General features: G+C 37.5%; 2 protein-coding genes and 2 long non-coding RNA genes across 8 annotated transcripts; 2 read left to right on the top strand and 2 right to left on the bottom strand.

Annotated features, from left to right (window-relative positions):
* Positions 1-3,596: 3,596 nt before the first annotated feature.
* LOC310723436 lies at positions 3,597-11,069 on the top strand. The gene is made up of 2 exons (XR_014532683.1): positions 3,597-5,525; positions 5,774-11,069. It is a non-coding gene; the product is annotated as an uncharacterized lncRNA (long non-coding RNA).
* Positions 3,925-11,396, bottom strand: LOC310723414 (NXPE family member 3-like). Of its 4 annotated transcripts, none has more exons than XM_083536448.1 (6): positions 11,081-11,396; positions 9,578-9,749; positions 8,219-8,985; positions 7,609-7,679; positions 5,969-6,166; positions 3,925-5,068 (listed from the first exon to the last, which is right to left on the bottom strand). In XM_083536448.1, the coding sequence occupies exons 2-6, from the start codon at positions 9,668-9,670 to the stop codon at positions 4,506-4,508; spliced, it is 1,692 nt and encodes a 563-aa protein (XP_083392574.1). In that variant the 5' UTR covers positions 9,671-9,749; positions 11,081-11,396; the 3' UTR covers positions 3,925-4,505. The 4 variants fall into 4 exon arrangements, with proteins under 4 accessions (XP_083392574.1, XP_083392573.1, XP_083392571.1 ...); XM_083536447.1 differs by having other exon boundaries at positions 8,219-8,988; positions 10,716-11,394; XM_083536445.1 differs by having other exon boundaries at positions 8,219-8,988; positions 11,081-11,394.
* Positions 11,397-12,026: 630 nt separating this feature from the next.
* Positions 12,027-19,750, top strand: LOC310723192. The gene is made up of 3 exons (XR_014532612.1): positions 12,027-12,041; positions 14,039-15,608; positions 16,904-19,750. It is a non-coding gene; the product is annotated as an uncharacterized lncRNA (long non-coding RNA).
* Positions 14,380-19,589, bottom strand: mpc2b (mitochondrial pyruvate carrier 2b). Of its 2 annotated transcripts, none has more exons than XR_014532611.1 (5): positions 19,449-19,589; positions 17,489-17,529; positions 17,244-17,328; positions 16,885-17,143; positions 14,380-15,597 (listed from the first exon to the last, which is right to left on the bottom strand). XR_014532611.1 is itself a non-coding variant. In XM_083535941.1 (5 exons), the coding sequence occupies exons 1-5, from the start codon at positions 19,546-19,548 to the stop codon at positions 14,888-14,890; spliced, it is 384 nt and encodes a 127-aa protein (XP_083392067.1). In that variant the 5' UTR covers positions 19,549-19,589; the 3' UTR covers positions 14,380-14,887. The 2 variants fall into 2 exon arrangements, 1 of the variants encoding a protein (XP_083392067.1); XM_083535941.1 differs by having other exon boundaries at positions 14,380-14,933; positions 17,032-17,143.
* Positions 19,751-21,110: the final 1,360 nt, after the last annotated feature.

Raw genomic sequence — 21,110 nt, 5'->3', positions numbered from 1 at the left:
GCAACGCTGTTGTGTACAAAAACCCTCCAAAAACACGTGCATGCACATTCATTTAATAACGCACATCATGTACATACAGAAATTTTAAGCACGTTAATATATTGCCTCCTATTAATATCTCCTATTAGAGATCGCCACAGTGGATCATCCGCATGTTTAATTTGGCGCATGTTTTTATGCTGGATGCCCTTCCTAACGCAACCCTCACCATCTATCCGGGCTTGGGACCGGCACTAAGAATGCACTGGCTTGTGTAACCCTAATGGCTGGGGTTGGTTCCCTGACCGGGTAGATCGAACCCGGGCCGCAGCGGTGAGCGCGCCGCATCCTAACCACTAGACCAAAACCAAGCAACTCTAGACTCAAAAACCGGAGCCGGATTATTTAAATATAAATGTCAATACCAATACAAGGGGAAATACAATTTTGATAAGAAAACATACATACATTGAATAAATATAAAGGCTATAGCAGTAAAGAGATTTGTAGACTTTGTTGAAAAGTACAAGTAAATGGTTATAAGGCTATGGCAGCAAAAAAAAATGTGCTGACACTGTTGTAAATGTACCACAAGTAAAAGCTTAAAAGGCTATGGCATAGAAAAAGAAATGTGCAAGCTGAATAAACAAGTCTACTAAAAATATATATACTGTATATGAGAGAGAGAGAGAGAGAGAGAGACAACAGTGTCGGCACATTTTTTGCTGCAATAGCCTTATAACCATTTACTTGTACTTTAACAATTTCTACAAATCTCTTTACTGCTATAGCCTTTATATTTATTTAATGTATATATCAAAATTCTATTTCCCCTTGTATTGGTATTGACATTTATATTTACCGCTATTCTCCTTCAACATTTTAAGTGAGAGTTCTCCAGTTTTTGAGTCTAGAGTTGCTTGGTTTAACCACTCAGCCACTAGCTTTTCACTGTGTTTCCACTCAACCATTTCAAGTTCTCCTTGACTTTTTGAACTAAAGATGTAAGTTATCTAAGTCACAATATTTTCACTGCTTATATGACTGCTTAACAGACAGAATGAAACAAATTGAAATTGCATACAAACTGTGATCCATAATATAGTTCAAAATGTTGAATTACAATACATGAAACATGTATCAATCATGTAGTCTTAGTATATGTAACATCATATAAAAGTATATTTCAGTGCTATAGCACAATAGATAATATAGCAATTACTATATATACTGTATAGTGATATAGATCATTAAACCACCATTACTGTATAATACAGTGCCATATTGACACCCTTAGTGAATATAAGAAAATAGCAAAAGCATTAAATTTTTACCATCAGGTCAATAATAAGAAGTTCCAGTCAACTGAAAATGGTATCAATCTGGAAGAGGTTGAGTGTAATTTTAGTGGCAAATAAAATTTGTTAATTTAACTCATTAGTGTATGATGCACAATGCATACCTACAAAATGAACTTTTACTTTTAATCACCACAATGTCTGTGTAAAGCTGCTTTGAGACAATGTTCATTGTTAAAAGCGCTATACAAATAAAAATTTAAGAGCTTACTTAACATTTAGGTTACTTTAAAAGACAGTGAGTCTGAGGCAATTTAAAAATCGAACTAAATATATTTTTTTAATATTTAACAAAAATCCTACTTGATGTTTTTTAAAGGAACCAAACCACAGACCCCACAGTTGAGAAACATTTATCTTAATGTTACATATGCAAGAAGCAAAGATTTTCAAAAACAAGATGAGTGTGTTTTATTCAGGCCATCACAGTGGTGATAAAATTGATATCCAGTGTACAAGTGTGACCTTCTTAGAGGACTTCACAATTTTAATAAACCATAAATTTTACTGGGCTACCTATTTGAGCAATTATGTAATTTGGGGACAGGAATTAGTAAAGGAACCATTTTTGTGAATGGTATAAAAACTACCAAGGACCAATTTATACAAGATGTTGTAAAATACCAGAATTTACGAGTTCTCTTTAAAAATGGGTAAAGTCAAGTAAAAAAGTTTTTATTGTCATTCCAACCATATACAGTATAGCTGACGCAGTACACATGATGCATTGTGTGCAACCTGGTGCCACCAGTGCAAGACAAGACAACACAAGACAGAGTAGGACAAATACACAAAACACAAAATAGTGCGGCCAGTATACCTACTGTGTACTGTATTATACAATGCAGTGTGCAAGTCAGAACTGGATACAGGAGTGTAAAAAGAAAAAAAACAAAATGTAAACATAAGTTGTACAAAACAGCAATAGCAGCAGTCCATGGATGTACAAAACCAGCATGTAAACAGTTGTGTACTAATAAATAATATAGTATGGGTGGTGCTGAAGACATGGATGTGTGAAATTAGTACAAGTGTGTGTTTGAGTTCAGTTTATAGCAGTTCAGTATACACAGTTGAGTGAGGGAGTGTGTGTGTTTCAGTTCAGTTGTGTTGTTAAGGACCTTGATGACTTGGGGGGAAAAAACTGTTGCACAGTCTGGATGTGGCAGCCCGAACGCTTAGGAACCTCTTTCCCGATGGTAAAAGAGTGAAAAGTGTGTGTGAGGGGTGTGTGGGGTTGTCCACAATGCTTTTGGCTTTGCGGATGCAGTTTGGGGTGTAAATGTCCATGAAAGAGGGAAGGGAGACTCCAATGATTTTCTCAGCTGTCCTCACTATCCTCTGTAGGTTCTTGCGATCCGAGACGGTGCAGTTCCCGAACCAGGCAATGATGCAGCTGCTTAGGATGCTTACGATGGTCCCTCTGTAGAACATGGTAAGGACAGGGAGATGGAATTTGGCTTTCCTTTAGTCTTTTCAGGAAGTAGAGACGCGGCTGTTCTTTCTAGGTGATGGAGCTGGTGTTCAGTGACCAAGTAAAGTTATCTGCCAGATGAACAACAAGGAATTTAGTGTTCTTGATGATCTCCACTGAGGATCAATCAATTATCAGTGGAGAGAATCTGGTTGGAATGTAGCTTTACCCATTGAGATGTACAGGCATTTTGCCCTCACTGCATGTTTCTTCTGAGTAGCTGAGTTTTAACCAGATTTTGGGTTGTTTGGCTTACCATACATTATCATGCATGCATTTGTGGACCAAAGCTGGATTTCATAGTAAATGAAATGAACAAGCAGAACTTTTCAAAAGAGAGATTAAGAAAGGCTTGAAACTAGTATAAGACAAGCCTGGTGTCTTTACTGTTCGTAGCATAATACTATAAACACAAATGTATAAAAATGACTGCTAGTCTTTTGTTATAATTGTGGCTTTAAAAAATACTTCATACACACATGTAATTTGTTTAAATTAAATTTTTATCCTCATTTGTGACTCCTCATTTGTGACAACTCTCCCAAAATCAACCTGCACTGATGAAATTTACAGAAGTAACCAAGTGAATTAGTGAACAAATGAATCAAAGTTACTATCTCTAATTTGAAGACAGCTGTTTTGTTTTCTTAAACAATGGAGTCATCAATCACAACTCAGTATGCTAATAAATAAAGTTATATCTCACCAGTGCAAGGCAGATCATTAGTTGTGAAGTAGGTGTGGTTTTATGACAAATCTTCATGATCAACAGAAAAATATTTGACTTTTTTTTTTTTATTTCTTTATTTTGTTTGTTTTTGTGAATGTAAACTTTACACACAGTGCCAGTGCTACATTTTCTCTATGTTTTTGCAATATTTGTAATGCAAGCAGGTTTTGAGAAATGTTTGTTGTGTGACTCATCAGTTTTGAATCAAATGAAATGCTCATAAATAGATTATTTCAGTGGCAGTTTTTGTTCTCTCTGTCTAACATGGTGTGTGTACATGTCTGCTATGTACACACACCATGTGTGTACATGTCTGCTATGTGTGTGGGATACTGACTAGATTATTTGGCTATAAAAATTATTTAACTGTCCCAAGCAAGCAGTTTTATTTATATTTTTTATTTAATTTAGCCCATTTAGGAGATTTACTAAAACTCTCCTGTCCCCCAGTGGGAAGCTCCCTCATGATGCTGTCAGGAATTCTAATTTAAAAAATTGCTTAACAGTTCTTGGTCACTGCATAGTACCATCTGTTATGCCATAGTGTGAGTGTCTTAAATATTATTCTAAAACAGCAGAAAATATTCTGCTTAAACTTCTAACCGATGTAAATTTTCTTGTAACACACCTTCAGGGACAGCAGTAAATAAGGCCACAGTGACAGTTGACTCTTACCTTAAAAATTTCCATTGCGAAAAAAATAATAATAATAATGGGCAAATTATTATTAAATATTAATTGATAAATAAAATATTAAAACTCACACATTTGTTGGCATTACAATACATAAATAAACTGTGAAATGGTGGTGTTTAAACTCTTTTACTTTACATAAAAATAAAAATGTAATCACACTCTTTCACTGGTGTAAGATTAGCAGTTAATGAGTCAACTGTGAATTGTGGCAAATGCTTTAGAGTCAGACACATAGTCAAACCTATGTCTATTACATTTTAGTCTAATGTTAACTCCTCTTTTTTCTTCCAACTGGACAGATGAGAGAGAGGATAAGGTCTATCATATTTTTGATGATGGTGGGAGGTGGATGCAGAAGATGGGGAAGGTGGTGCGCCAGCGTCATCTCCCAGGCGTCCAGCAGATGCACATTGAGTCCTTTGAACATGGCACGCAGAACATCATCAATCTGTAAAGAGAACCAGTCACTGTTGAACAGGCTGCTTTCCGGGTCAAGCTTCTGCAGGTTGGCAGTGCGGATCACCACCAAGGTTGCTGGCTCACGGTTCAGCAGCCGCACCACTGCCCTGCGAATGTGCCGTAGCCGGCGTATATATACTTCGATTGGGAAAGTGCTAAAGTGAGACCACACGCTCAAGAGAACCACTGTATCTGGCCCACCCTTAATCCTGTCTAGCTCATTTGCTACATAGCGCAGTTCAGAGGAAAGCACTGAGGTGAAGCGGATGGGTGGCCCATGGCAGCGGTAGTGCACCAGAATGTTGTTTCTATTATCCACAGCCATGAATGGCCCCACATTCTTAGGACTGTGAAGGTTGAATTCCTTCAGTTCTGAGGAAAAAAGAATGACAGAAGAAAAATGAAACAATGATCAAGGTACAACAGCATCAAAAAGTATTTGGACACTGAAGCCAAACTTTTTTCATTTGGTGTTTAGCTTGACATGCTTTGTTTCACATAACACATCTCTATTCACCAGATAAGCATAAAATTATTTATTTTTTTGCTGATCTGGTTTATAGAAAGACCCTCTTCACGCATTCATATGACAGACCTTTTCTCAAAATTTCATTTCCTATTTTTAAAGAACTTTTAACTAACGTCTTCCAATGTAATTTATAGAATCCTTTGTTTGTCTCACATAAATTGCAGCACACTGAATTCTTTTTCTTTACATATTCAGATTTGTTAGGAAACTTGGGGCCTTTCTAAAAGGCCGAACAGTAGCAACTTGGTTTTGCTGGGTCTTGAACTCCTGTCTTTTTGATATACCACTGCCTTCCATATAGTGGATATACACTAAACTTTCTTTTCGGCTTCTCCCGTTAGGGGTCGCCACAGCGGATCCTCCGCACGTTTGATTTGGCACATGTTTTTACGCTGGATGCCCTTCCTAACGCAACCCTCCCCAATTTATCCGGGCTTGGGACCGGCACTAAGAGTGGCTGGGGATGGTTCCCTGACCGGGAATCGAACCCGGGTCGCAGCGGTGGGAGCGCTGCATCTTAACCACTAGACCACCAGGGGACCTCATAGTGGATATACACTGAAGAGACAAAATAATAATGACTATGTAGATAAATTAAATAACACTGATCACCTCATCAAGGTGAATGTCAAGGTCTGGGAGATATAATACAGTGAATTCCCACAGTTTTAAAAGGTTCAAATAATAAAAATTATTTATGGAGAACTGTATTTAACAAAAAGATAATTAATAGTTGCTCTTACCAGGAACATTAGCAGTGAGGTATTCAAACCACTGTCGCACAGTGGAGTCTCCAAACATGTATACGATCTTCCCTCTAAGACAACGTGTTATGGTTGAAGAGTCATTAAACTGCTGGATGACTGGACCACTCAAAGGCCTCCATGAATTATGAAAGTAGTAGCCAGCAGGTTTGTGTTTATTTTTTATCTTGGCTTGTCCTGGGGGGGAATTAATAAGAATTGTGTACATTATACCATTATACATTACTTACAGTTACAGGTCCTCATTTTTTTCAACAGTGCATAATTTATTAACCATGCAAAATGATTTTACAAACAATATGCATAATTAATAAACATAAATACAATAATTTGCTAAGATTACTATTTGCTCTTACAGCATTTTTGTCAGATGCCCTTATTCTGACCAACTTACAATTATTATGTTTATATAACTAAGCAGCATAGGGTTATGGGCCTTGGCTTAAGAGCCCAGGTGCTACAGCTTAATTGTTCTGTGAAGTCCAAAGTCCACCTTATCCACTGAGCCACTACTCAGTTACTATGAATTACTAATGTGGATTTGACCCAATTTGTGTCTATAACAAACGTTCATCTATACAGTAGCTTTCTTCAAGATTTTAGACTGTGTCTTTTGAATTCAAACTAGCTCAGTGGTTAAGGCAATGGACTTTGGATCAGAAGGTCACAGGTTCAAATCCCATTACCACCAACCTGCCACTGCTGCTCCCTGCTCAGTTGTAAGTCGATCTGGATAAGAGTGCCTGCCAAATTCCATAAATGTAAAAATGTTCCAGTTTGTCTATCAAGTGCTCAGAAGGGTAATGGTCAGGGCTCTATATAGGATACTTGAGTTTCCCCAAATCACGTTTTTTTTGTCTTGCCAGATTCTTTCTAGAAAGCGTTTTCCCCTAACTGTTGCCATGTGGTTTAAAAAAAAAATGCATGTGTCTAAAATGTCTCTGTATGCTATAGCATTAATTTTGGCCTTCACTGGAACTATTGTTTAAATCCTAGCCCAAACCCTGAAAACAGACACAAAAAATGTTTTTACTAAACTAAACAAGTCCCGTTTAGTTGAACTAACACATATTGCTGAAGGAGAAGCTTCCCCCTAGGTTACTTTTTTTGATTACAGTGCCATGAGGAAACCCAGAGTCAACAATAAGTTATTGGAGTATTGGCCAAGAAGAATACTTGTCCCTTCATAAAGTTTCCATATATGAACATTAAATAGAATCTGTTGTTTTGGTCAGCAGGATTTATCATCATGATTACAACTTTGTCCAAAACTCAATGAACCTGTGAGCTAAAACAAGGCCATCAGCCCTAAAAAAAATATTGGGTGCTCACTAGTCAGACGCAGTCCTTGTCCACCATGGACAAGGATTACAGTAGGGGGTATCTGCTGTAGGCCAGGTCACAGCCCTTCAATCAATTCCATCATAATTAGTTTAAATTCTGCAGACATGAGTAATCAATCTAGGAATGCTGAGCCATCAGGCACAAAATATGATCATTGTAATTTGGCTTATGAAAAATGTGATTCCTACATTATATCTGGGTATTCTAAAACCATTGATAACATATATAATACTGCATACAACTGAATATCTAAATAAATTTTAAAAAGCACTTACTTTGTCCTGCAGGCAATACAGTCACATTGTCCATCCCTGATGCATGTATAGGAACTTTTATATTTATACCACTGAAACAAAAAGTACATAATGCATAATTATCTCATAACAAGACTATTTAGTAACTACTAAACACGTAGATAATTCTTTTTTTTTCATAACAGGATAGCATTATTGTTTTAAGCTAAGAGTAACGCAATCATACAAAATTATCTCAGGACATTATTTTTTTATACTGATCTGAATGTGTAACTAATAAAAAAATGTATAAATAAATAAATAAACATTGAACATCCAAATGTCCAAAGTGTGGCTATAATAAAAAATAATAAGCACAATAAATAAAGAATGCTATTTGTAAAATCAAATTAATGAAGAAGAAAGTAATTTGTCATGAGATGACAAATCTGACAATATTAAATTATACCATGCTCAGTTTGTGCCATATTGCTTAAATATTAGGGTTTTTTTTTGTTTTGTTTTTTTTATAGTTGTTTAATCTAAATATTTGTATTAATTAAAAGCACTTTCTTGAGCAAAAGTGTAAAAGACTTTTACACAGTACTGCATCTAAAAGATCATTTTAAACAAACCCCATTTGCCATCTCACCTCTGGAAGAACTGTGCTTCATACTCAGTAATGAGGTTCTTCTTGTATCCCCCTTTAAAATGATTTATTCGTGTATCACATCCTAGGATTTTGGGTTTGTAGCAATACCATGGCTCTCCAGTTTCAGGGTCAGTGTAATTGCAGAGAGGTTGCTGGTTAATTGGCAGGCACAGGTTGCACACGGTGGTCTCTGATAAGAAGCCAGAGCGGAACAGGCTTTTAAAAAACACCCGGTTGGGCTGCTCCTCTTGCAACCGCTTGAGCACCACCACTGCCTCACTCGGATGCACCATGGTGATTTCCACCCAGGCTATGCCAGCCCACAACAGTGGGAACCACACTGTATAATTTCCATCATGATGATCGTGTACCCGCCCTGCAACACCAGCGCCGAGTTCGGGCGAATGTAGCCGAGCTATAAGGAAATCTCCACCATGCTTTTTAGGCTGACCCAGAAAGTTCTGAACATGCACATGAACCACAAGCTTACTGCCTATGCGTTGCTCTGCTGGGCCCTGAATCACAAAGTAGCTTTTTGAAGGGTCACTGCTAAGTTCCACAGGCAAGCCTTGCAATATAGGGCCAGGCCATGCAATGGAATTGAGCAGATATCTCTCTTCTCTTGCCTCTTCTGGTGTGGGCTCCTGGCCAAAGTGTGCACAGTATGTGTGGTTTAACTCTAGTGGCCACAACACTCCAGGGGATTTTAAGGCCAAGTGGATGCTATTTTGTATTTGGTAGAAGGTAGATATAACCTGTCCACTCAACTTCTGAGTGCAGAGAAATAAGGATCATTTGATTTTTACACAGTCAAAGCAGTAATCTCAAATCTTCAAACTACAAATTGCTCCAGTTAATTTTGGTAAGATTTCAACAAAATCAGTTCCTATGACATTTACAAAATAATGGATTATCTGTACATTAAAATGTATTATTAGCCTTAAGGATCTGCAAATCAAATTTAAATTTTCACTTCAGTAATTGACATCAACTCCCCAGAAAATACAGAGTACTTTGATTTGTATTATAATAAATTGTGTAAAATACTATTATTCCGAACTAACCAGTATACATCTTTCATTCAATGCATCTATCTGAAAAAAGGCTATATTTCTTATATGCATACCCTTTGCAAAACAGTGCCATTTAACTAACGGGAATGCAAAGGAGATAAGGTTATCTTGAATAAGACCATTCATTTAATCTACAAATGTATATGTAGACGTTATCTCCTTGAATAGCATAGAAAAATGCTCTAAATGCACTGCCATCAAAGGTATTTAGAACCCTTTCCTAAACAGTTTTACTGGTAGGAGGCTTCTGTGTGAATATGTGTGACACTGAAAGAGCTGTACTCACCTCCAGAGATGTGATATTGCAGATGAGTATTATAAACCCTGACAGTGCCAAGAGAAAAAACATGGTCACAAATCTGGGCATTTGTCTGTCCATGGCTGGGTGCCATTCTCATTATTACAGGTTGCAAGGCCAGTGATCCATTAGCAAAACTCACTAAGAGAAACTTTAGATCCTGACAAGAAAAAAATAGCAGCAGCATCAAAGTTTACTTCACAGTTTGAATAACATTTTCCATTATAGGCTTTTCTGCTGAGCATCTGCCGAGCAAAGTGGGCATAATGAACCATATCGTCACAACCAAGAATGTCCTGGAAGAATAATCACCAGCAAAGATTACTGATCATGTTCAGAAATCAGTCATGCAAACCTAAGACATATATGTATTTCACCTTGCCACCCCAATACTTTTGGAACGGACTATAGCTTTATAATGCAAAACATCTTAATGACTACATGATAGACACTATAGTGGTTGTAATATATTAACTATTAAAACTGGATAATAAATCATGCATACATTTGAAAGGTTTCCCATTTAAAATGTATTTAAAGGTCAGTCCACAGAAGGAAATATGAGTGCTTATATGAACAGTACACTGCCAATGTTCTTATTGAAAAAACGCTTTTGCATCTATATATCCATTTATTACATGCTTGTGGCTGGCAAAAATTATTAATATTTTTTTTTTATATTTAATGTCTTTCCAAGTCCAAGTCTTCATATTTAGGATTAATTTAGTTTTAACCAGTCCTAACACATATTACAGGCGTATTAGTTCGCACATTAAATTTCTCCTCCTCGCAGTCCATAGTTATTGGTTATTGTTTATTATTCCAGGTATGTTGTAAAGTGACTGTTGTGTCTGACTTGTTTTGGAAATAAGCTCAAGGAGCTTGAGGATTTGCTTAAAGGTAACGCAGATTTTTTATTTTTACAACTGTATGAAAGATGGCACTATATATAGATTATAAAAATGGAATGACCGCATAAACTATACAAGTTATTTTTTAACAGAGATATATATGTTTTGCCTGATCAACTGTTCGGTCAGACAACTGCGCTACTGCACTCATTTGCAATCAAATCAAACTTTGTATACTATTTGACAGACACGTTTGTATACTATTACATACATACATAAGCACGCACGCCACGTCTGCAACCGAGCACGGTCTATAAAAATAGCCAGTAGTCTCAGTGACAGTCCACACAAAGCTAATCAGGTCCTACTGCAGTACTAGTGCAATATGATAGAGGAGGTTTTGCCGAGGACGTTTTTCAGTGTCTAAACACAACCTTTTTTTTTCTCTGAACTGACGTAAACATCAGCACAAAGGAGACACAGACACTCAGCTGAACCTTTACCAGAGCAGATCCGACGAAGAGACCGACGGTTTGCTGGAGCTGAAGCTGTGTGGAGTGCGGTTTTACACGGCCGTTTGTGATAAACAACCCGGATTTCACAGCCAACCCGAGACTGCTATTCCATGATTGATTCCTACCTGGCACGGCGTCTCCCAGTCTGCTCTACGCCTCCCAGGACCGGAGGTGTGGTCGATGTTGGATGGAATTATTCTCAGCACTGCTACATTATTATGCCTTACCGTTTATTTTAATAACCTACACTGACGGGCAAAGCTCCAAAACCACTCTTTAAACGATTCCGTTAAGTGACTCGTGTGAATCGATTCGCGGCGGAAGGAGTCGGTTGATGTCTTTTTTTCTTTTCCTGTTTGATGCCGTTCTGATTGACTGAGACGTCTTCTTCTTTCGGCTTCTACCGTTAGGGGTCGCCACATCGGATCATCTTTCTCTCCAGCACATACCACCTCTTCTAAACATAGAGGTCAGAACTCCTTCTGACCTTCTGTATAGCAAATATTCCATCAGTAGTGCTCTTACTCATCATGAAAGTATTTACTTTATACACAATGTGAGTAGGGTGGTGGATCTGCAGATAAAGGAAAAAGGAAGGAAAAAAACTAAAAAAAAAACTAAAAAAAAAAAAAAAACACTTTCCACAGACAAACAATGGAATTCGTCTTTTTTTCTCAGGGGCTGGTCTGTTTTTGGCAATTGCAGATGTTGAATGATGCTCCAATGGAGACATACCATGAATGAGTTGCAGTAGTCGTAGTGGCAACAGTAAAGAATGCTTACAAATGGGTGTGGTGGTCAGGTGTCTACAAACAAAAGCCTTTTATCTAAACATTTCTATCTGGCATTATAGTGAAATTTAGAATTAACTGTTGGGAAAAATGCTTAATAATTCAGTTAATCATTTTTGTCCAGATATTGAATGATGAAATCTTGCCCATAATAATTGACCTAGACTCACTCTGTTCTTGGTTTCTGAATCGGAAACACCTTTTCCTCTAAAGGTGTTTCCAGGTAAATATGTATTTTTGGGTTTCTGATAAATGGTTTATGAGAAAAGTATTTTATATGCAGGTGTTACTTACAGTGAGGAAAATAAGTATTTGAACACCCTGCTATTTTGCAAGTTCTCCCACTTAGAAATCATGGAGGGGTCTGAAATTGTCATCGTAGGTGCATGTCCACTGTGAGAGACATAATCTAAAAAGAAAAATCCAGAAATCACAATATATGATTTTTAAACTATTTATTTGTATGATACAGCTGCAAATAAGTATTTGAACACCTGTCTATCAGCTAGAATTCTGACCCTCAAAGACCTGTTAGTCTGCCTTTAAAATGTCCACCTCCGCTACATTTATTATCCTAAATTAGATGCACCTATTTGAGGTCGTTAGCTGCATAAAGACACCTGTCCACCCCATACAATCAGTAAGAATCCAACTACTAACATGGCCAAGACCAAAAAGCTGTCCAAAGACACTAGAGACAAAATTGTACACCTCCACAAGGCTGGAAAGGGCTACAGGGAAATTGCCAAGCAGCTTGGTAAAAAAAGGTCCACTGTTGGATCAATCATTAGAAAATGGAAGAAGCTAAACATGACTGTCAATCATCCTCGGACTGGGGCTCCATGCAAGATCTCACCTCGTGGGGTCTCAATGATCCTAAGGAAGGTGAGAAATCAGCCCAGAATTACACGGGAGGACCTGGTCAATGACCTGAAAAGAGCTGGGAGCACCGTTTCCAAGGTTACTGTTGGTAATACACTAAAACGTCATGGTTTGAAATCATGCATGGCACGGAAGGTTCCCCTGCTTAAACCAGCACATGTCCAGGCACGTCTTAAGTTTGCCAATTACCATTTGGATGATCCAGAGGAGTCATGGGAGAAAGTCATGTGGTCAGATGAGACCAAAATAGAACTTTTGGGTCATAATTCCACTAAACGTGTTTGGAGGAAGACGAATGATGAGTACCATCCCAAGAACACCATCCCTACTGTGAAGCATGGGGGTGGAAGCATCATGCTTTGGGGGTGTTTTTCTGCACATGGGGCAGGGTGACTGCACTGTATTAAGGAGAGGATGACCGGGGCCATGTATTGCGAGATTTTGGGGAACAACCTCCTTCCCTCAGTTAGAGCATTGAAGATGGGTCGAGGCTGGGTCTTCCAACATGACAATGACCCGAAGCACACAGCCAGGATAACCAAGGAGTGGCTCTGTAAGAAGCATATCAAGTTCTGGCGTGGCCTAGCCAATCTCCAGACCTAAACCCAATAGAGAATCTTTGGAGGAAGCTCAAACTCCGTGTTTCTCAGCGATAGGCCAGAAACCTGACTGATCTAGAGAAGATCTGTGTGGAGGAGTGGGCCAAAATCCCTCCTGCAGTGTGTGCAAACCTGGTGAAAAACTACAGGAAACGTTTGACCTCTGTAATTGCAAACAAAGGCTACTGTACCAAATATTAACATTGACTTTCTCAGGTGTTCAAATACTTATTTGCAGCTGTATCATACAAATAAATAGTTAAAAAATCATATATTGTGATTTCTGGATTTTTTTTTTTAGATTATGTCTCTCACAGTGGACATGCACCTACGATGACAATTTCAGACCCCTTTATGATTTCTAAGTGGGAGAACTTGCAAAATAGCAGGTTGTTCAAATACTTCTTTTCCTCACTGTATGTATGTATGTATGTATGTATGTATGTATATATATATATATATATAGAGAGAGAGAGAGAGAGAGAGAGAGAGAGAGAGAGAGAGGGGGGGGGGGGGGGGGGAATGGATGGATGGATGTCCCCAAACCTACCTTTTACAAGCATCATATTTAATGGTTATAAACATTGACTTTCTCAGGTGTTCAAATACTTATTTGCAGCTGTATCATACAAATAAATAGGTAAAAAAATCATACATTGTGATTTCTGGATTTTTTTTTTTTAGATTGTCTCTCACAGTGGACATGCACCTACGATGACAATTTCAGACCCCTCCATGATTTCTAAGTGGGAGAACTTGCAAAATAGCAGGGTGTTCAAATACTTATTTTCCTCACTGTAGGTGATAGAAGCATTTCTAGATGATTTATTTATTAGTGAGACAACAGTTCTGCTTTTAAAACATCAGGATTTTAAACTATTACGATCAAACAATGTCTGTGGTATGATAGATGCCATGTATGCACCTGGTTATACTGCTCCCAAACAGGAACACACAAATGACAAGAAATGACCATGAAAACAGTGTCATTGCAAATGCAATGTTGGACCGATTGATTTTTCATCATGTTTATATTAATAGTGCAGCTGAAGGAAAAAGACAAATATTATTCCAGTTAAATAATATTTGAAATGCTTCACTATAAATATTGCTTTCCAGTAAGCTCTTAATTAAGTAAATCAATACACGGTGTTTAGGAATATGCTCACTTTAATGTAGGGTTGTTGTTGTTTTTTTTTTTTTTTTTTGAGCTTACAATTTAACTCAACTTGACAGTTTTACCCATAAAGGATGATAAAATGCATGGATACTGACAATTGCTATTTCTTACATGAATAACAAAATAAAACAAATGTTTTTATGTGAACAAAAGCTACATAAATATTTCTTAAGAATTCCAATTCATTTGAGCTATTCCTTGATTTACATTAATTGACATGTCCTTAGAAGTTTTAGTATTAGGAAAAGCAACCGTTTCCCAGAAATAACCTACTATACAGAAAACTGCTTATCTGTATCAATATTGTATTCATTGTGCGTTAATGACATGTGTTCATAAGAACATTAGGGATTTTCAATGTAACGGTTTAGACTACACTAGATTAAAATGTAACACTAAAAAAAGGTGGCTGTAGTTTTCTATCAAACTTTGCCTGAATTCCCTTTTAGTCCATCAGATGGCACTGGTGTATCAGTAGCGTTACACCTCTGCAGTAGTTATCTTCGCTTTCTTTTCTTGATTATACCTGGAGAAGAGAGTATATTGACAAAATAAGTTCTACAGTTTACTGTATACATTTAATAAATGCAAGTAAGCGTGCACTGATGCAAAGTCAAAACAGAGCATGATAGTGTTACTTGATTCGATTCTGCACACTTTTACAATCGAACACATTGTGCTCAAACGTGTTTACACTGGTCAATTTTGATTATACCAAAGAATAAGCATTTTTTGAGCAATTGAAAAGCTCCATCAGAAAGTCCTGGAAACCGAATGACAGATTGATGTCAATGTAATTCGAAAACATTATAATTTTAACAACAGCTCCTATGCATGGGCTTGTATTGCAAATGACCAACATAATATAAAACTAATGATAAATGTGTTCATTAAACATTTTTATTGTTCAATAAAGAATACAAAAAAAAACCCATACATGTAATGCATTGAATGTTTAACATTTATAGAAGAAGTCTCAACTATAAGCACAAGCTGCTTTCTTATTTGAGAAAGAGATGCAGATGACCCTCAACTGTAAATTATTAAAATGTGCAAGATGTTTATTATTAAGTTATTTATCTTATTTGGACAAATCACTGTGCCATATGAGCAGAATAACACACTCCTGTCAGTTCAGTTGTACAGAATTCACCATCGAGTGGCCTGTTATGTGTTATTCATGGCATATTCTGCATCAGGGGTGGCAACCAGTCAGAGACCAAGAGCCGCATTTTTTACTGTGTTACCGCAAAGAGCCACATCATACACATAGGCACACATGAACATCACCCATCTCTTCCTCTAACAAACACACACACACACACACACACACACACACACACACACACACACACACACACACACACACACACACACCTCTGCTCAGCCAGATTTATTGTAAATGTCACACACCAACATAATGACAGAAATTGACTCCTATAGTTTTAAGACCACAGGCCAGTCATTTTCAACAATGAACATTGTGTGCACTGTCTCACACACACAAACACTTAGTTTAACCATGTCCACAAACAAAAATATAATAATTTACAATAGCGTTTTTCTTTTACTATGCATGTTACTTAGTGGGAATTTTGGCATTCCTTGCCTTGAACAATCCCCTTCAAATCTGGCTCGTATTCCGTTGTTGCCACTCGAAGCAATTCTTTCACATGGGTGTCAGTCAGAACAAATCGATGCTTTGATTTCACGTGTTTCAGGGTAGAAAACACAGACACCCTATTCGGATGGGACTAGTTTTACAGGGGGTCGTTGAAGAAATTTCTGTTTCACAGAGGTACTTTGTGATTTTAATCCCGTCCGAATCTGCCATGTCTGTCTTTTTCTCACACGGCCTCTGTAAAAATTCCAGAGCAAATTACCTACTGTTTTTCAGCAAACTCGGCGCTCCTCTGAGAAATCTAATCCAGTTCAAATGCGAATGTCTGTGATTGGCGAAAATGTTTTTTCCCCAAACACGTTTACTTGTGTGTTTTGGTCAACGTGAACTACCGTACTAACCCTAGCGTGCCGGTATTCAAATTTCTGCGCACCAATAATGCATGTAGAGGTCTTGTGCAATGCCCACATGTAAAACACAGACACTCCTACCTCCGCAATAAACACGGAGATGTTAGTCCGAATCCATACATGAAATGACAGACGTCGGCTGAAAAAAATTCTAACTTAAACGTCGTTTGGAAAACTAGTCCCGTCCGAATAGTGCTTTTGTTTGTGTGTTTTTTTTTATGTGCGTGCTCACTTCGCTTGAGTTCAGTACGGTATTTTCGTCAAATGCGCATGCACGTGAGATGAATATACCGCAAAGTTTCCCAGTACGGGTAGGGGCAAGATCATTTAAGTCTTAAAAATACCGCATTGAACTCAAGCAAGGGCGAACACGCACATTAAAAAAAACACAAACCTCGATATGAACGTAAGAGCCGCATGCGTCTCGCGAGCCGTGGGTTGGCCACCCCTGTTCTGCATCAATAGATGTTAATTGTTCAGGAAGAGCATGTTCTAAATATTAGGTATAGTGATTATAAAACACGCTATAATAATAATATAATAAATTGAATAATAATAAATCATGCAATTGAATTCTATCAAAATGAACTTACTTCCATATCCGGAAGAGCTGAGATCCACCTGCTCCTCCAACAAAGAAATTGACAGCAAATAGGTTCCAGTTCTTTGGTATAATAACCAGTGAGTACCTAGACCAGATAAGACCTGCGAAGCAAAGTAAAGGAATTAGGAGTCATACTTAAACAGCTATTTAGGTTTATTAGGTTTAACAGTAAACATCCTGCTTATTGAACAAATCCTTCACCTGTAGCTGTCAGTACTGCTGACTGCGATGTGCTGAGTTTTTCAGCTGGTCTGGTCATGTCTGCTAAACCAGCCATCACCAGGCCCTGAGAGGAATTAGAGAACAATCTTGCATATCTTACTGAAAATTAACATTCTAATGTAAATGCTTATGTCTTCTTAATCCTTCTTTTTTTTTTATGATTGTGTTACTTTAAAGTCACTAACAGAACAGCCAAAAACACATCATGTATAAAGAATCTGTACCCATTTAAACATTGGTGCCCAGAAGAAAACCGTCTTGGGACCTGAAAAGAGAGACACAGTAAATGAATGCTTACAGTGTGTATTGTGTAGAACAAAAGTTCCACAATGAGCAAAATCGTTAATACCACAACGTTATATATAGCATAATACTAAAAGACCTACTTAAAAATATGCTACTACAAAATGTACAGTGCTTCTCAGAAAGAATGAAACCTTAAAAAAAAAAAGTATACATTTTAAATTAGAAACATTTTAGTGTAGTTATGAGAGTTTTGAATTGAAAAAAATTTATAAAAATGAAAAACTTTTTTTTATTTAAATATGTTGTCGATAACGATGTCAATGTCGATCATTTTAGTACATGTCTACTTCGAGTGAATATTTATTGTACAATTTGTGGAAAAATTGCATTAAATGTAACGTTAACTTTATATGCCTCTTTTTTTTTTTTGCTAAGCATGCTAATATATGTGAAAGGTACTGTAGTACAAAACAGGAAAACACCATACCCATGGTATTCAGTACATAAAGGACACCATTTGTTACCATCCCTATAATTAAAATGGGTGTGTTGAAACAAGACAAAAAATACCTCCCGTGCAATGAAAGGAAGGATGATTACCCAGTCTAAAAAATACTGATCCAGTACATGAAATAACCATAATAAAAAAAATTTGGACAAAGAGTCTGGAATTACATTTAATAAAAAACTTTGATTCACTCGCTGGTGAATCGCTTTTCATGTTTGGTTTTTTTTCTGAAAGGAAGTACAAACAGTCTCTGACTGTGTTTTTAAGTGACCCTCAGGGGTAGGACAGCATTATGCTGTTTCACAAGATACTCAGACACTTTGGTTAGTATTTTGGATCTTATTATGTGCTGGATTTGTGATTTTTCGGGTTATCTAATACATGGAGGAAGCTTGTTTGTTTAGTTTTGGTCAGTCAGCATCAGTGCAAATATTATTAAAGTTTACACTATTTGATTAGTCAATATGAGTACCTGGCTAAAAACCAACATTGTGCACTGAAAGTAAACAGGTCAACACTCTGACAAAACTATAGTCAAAGGTCGACCACAACAGGGACGCCATTTATTTAATTATTTACTTTAATACTAAATTAACTGGAAACTTAAATAATAATAATAAAAAGACTAATAATGTAATAGCAGCTTTGCCTTGAGGGGGAACAAGTATTAGGTACAATGCATGTGGTATGCAGGTTGTGTACAGACCTTTCTGTTTTTCCTTACTCAAGTCTGATTTGATTCAAAGTTGATCCTGTCTGGTAACAAATACTCTGAAAACTGTGAAATATGATTTGGTTATAAGTTGAAAGTCAGCGAACGACGGAATGGATCACGTTATAAAACACCAAGGTCGTCACCATGACATCAAACACAAGCTAGATAGAATAGTCTTTATTTGTCACATATACATTAGAGCATAGTTAAATGTGTTCTTCGCATATCCCAGCTTGCTCGGAAACTGGGGTCAGAGCGCAGGGTCGGCCATGATACAGCGTCCCTGGAGCACAGAGGGTTAAGGGCCTTGCTCAGGGGCCCAAGGGTGGCAACCTAGCACCTTAACCACTGAGCTACCACTCCCAGATCTTGCTTATCATCTGTTCACACCGCAACACAAGTCTCCAGAGACTCCGGTACTCATGTCTTAAAGTGCTACACTGATGGAAAATATTTCATTTCCAACGCAACTTTCCGATCTAGCAAACTACACTTCCGGATGTTGATAGGGTGTTAGCAGTTACACTGGTCAGTGGGCACAGTTGACACGGACACACACACGGACGGACGGACACACACACGGACGGACGGACACACACACGGACGGACGGACACACACACACACACACACACACACACACACACACACACACACACACACACACACACACAGCGTTTAAGAAGCCTTGCAAACACATGAAGAAGCGCGCGTTACCTGCAGGGTGGTTGTACACAGGTCTCAGTTTGGCAGGCAGAAAATGCTCGACCTTGTTCAGCAGCCTGTGATAGGAGGCTCTCAGTCCTACCAGAGCCATGCTAGCTGCTCCTGATCCGCCTAAAAACAACTAAACACTTCAAGACACGGCACACCGCAATGTTTGCCCTACTCCCCCCGAAAGAGCTCTTCGAGGTGATAATCTGTCTACAGAAGCAAATCAGTCATGAATCTGCGCTAGCAAGTATCTACTCTCTCGCCCTACTTTCGACCTTCGTACCGGTTTTGAAATGTACCAGGCCTGCAGGGTTAGCAAGATCGCTTTGTCGTTTTTCCACCCGTTTTACGACTAAAATCAATTCACTACACTGAATACGGGGACTGGGTTATTCAAAAAAACAAAATAAGCTAGCCAATTCAAGCATCCCAAACCGATTTTTGACCGCCCATTATTGACCGGCGACCAATACAAATACTAGGGGCGTGGTTTATTGAATGTAGGTGGAATAAAAAAATAAAAACCCGGAAATTTGCGTCACGGCACAACCCACCATGTAACGCATCCTATTGGTTGAGTTGGTTTCAGGCTCTGTTTCAGGATTGGTTTATTTACGCATGTGCTAATAATGCTTAAAATACAGATTATAAAAATAAAAATCGAAATAAAACTCACACACACGTAATAAATTAATAAATAGAATACATTACTCTGTTCTCTGCTTAGTTTTATTAGTAATGCAGTTTTATTTTCAAAGTTGTAGTTCAGTGGAACCTACAATACACTAGAAACAATCAAATTTATTGTACAATCGAGTTTAGTGCCTCTTATGAGAGACATGAAGTTAGGCCTTATTTAAAAAAAATATTTTCCAAATAATATTTTCTAAATAATTTTCCAAATGGCATTTTACCCCATTTCTTTCTTAATTGCATGGTGGGGCAAATCAAAGGTCATCATGGGCCAACATTGGCCTATGAGCATACTTTTACTTTGAAGTCTGAGGCTTGCGAAATTGTGATATTAGCCCTGTTAATCTCTTGTCATAACAAATAATAATAATTATAATAATAATAATTATAATAATTATAATAATAATGATAATTCACGATTATTTTATAGCACCTAACCCAGATATTCTTGCTAACAACTATTTATTTATTATTTGGTTTTTTTTTTGTTTTTTTCTCCAGCTCTTTTTATTCAGCAGGATGTTTGGCCACCTGGAGGTGCTGAACTACAGCACTCTTGTCAACATACTTTCATCTTTATTAGAAAGACAATCTTAGTTCCAGACCTGAGGACCATCTGCATGTTCATATCTGCTCTGATCATCTAGAAAAAATAAAAATAACATAATATTGGATACTTTAATGTTGAAAAAATAAATAGAATCTAATAAGTAAGGTTATAGTATCGCAGAATTATGTTACATGACCAAAAGTTTGTTGGTAACATTTGAGCTTTCCCCAAACTGCAACAACAAATTTTGGAGCTCACAGTTGTATATGGTGTCTTTTTATATCATAACATTACAATGTCCTGCTGGATCAAATTATTTTAATCCCAAACCTGTTTCAGCACACACACACACACACACACACACACACACCTGCCTAAACAAGCTTCATTAAGACATGATTTGCCATGTCATAGACTTGAGT

This window comes from Silurus aristotelis, assembly GCF_946808225.1.
Source record: "Silurus aristotelis genome assembly, chromosome: 3".
Lineage (NCBI taxonomy): Eukaryota > Metazoa > Chordata > Actinopteri > Siluriformes > Siluridae > Silurus > Silurus aristotelis.
This window is presented reverse-complemented; position numbering and strand designations above follow the sequence as displayed.

What these genes read in the sequence shown, in the direction of transcription:
- LOC310723414 (XM_083536447.1), bottom strand. Translation starts at nt 9,670, where the DNA reads ATGGACAGACAAATGCCCAGATTTGTGACCATGTTTTTTCTCTTGGCA. An exon ending in GAAGCACAGTTCTTCCAGAG is followed by an intron (nt 7,680 to 8,218) that starts GTGAGATGGCAA and finishes TTTTTGTTTCAG; the next exon opens with TGGTATAAATATAAAAGTTC. An exon ending in TGTATTGCCTGCAGGACAAA is followed by an intron (nt 6,167 to 7,608) that starts GTAAGTGCTTTT and finishes ATTCCCCCCCAG; the next exon opens with GACAAGCCAAGATAAAAAAT.
- mpc2b (XM_083535941.1), bottom strand. Translation starts at nt 19,548, where the DNA reads ATGGCTCTGGTAGGACTGAGAGCCTCCTATCACAGGCTGCTGAACAAG. An exon ending in AGCAGTACTGACAGCTACAG is followed by an intron (nt 17,144 to 17,243) that starts GTGAAGGATTTG and finishes TTTGCTTCGCAG; the next exon opens with GTCTTATCTGGTCTAGGTAC. An exon ending in CAGCTCTTCCGGATATGGAA is followed by an intron (nt 14,934 to 17,031) that starts GTAAGTTCATTT and finishes TCTCTTCTCCAG; the next exon opens with GTATAATCAAGAAAAGAAAG.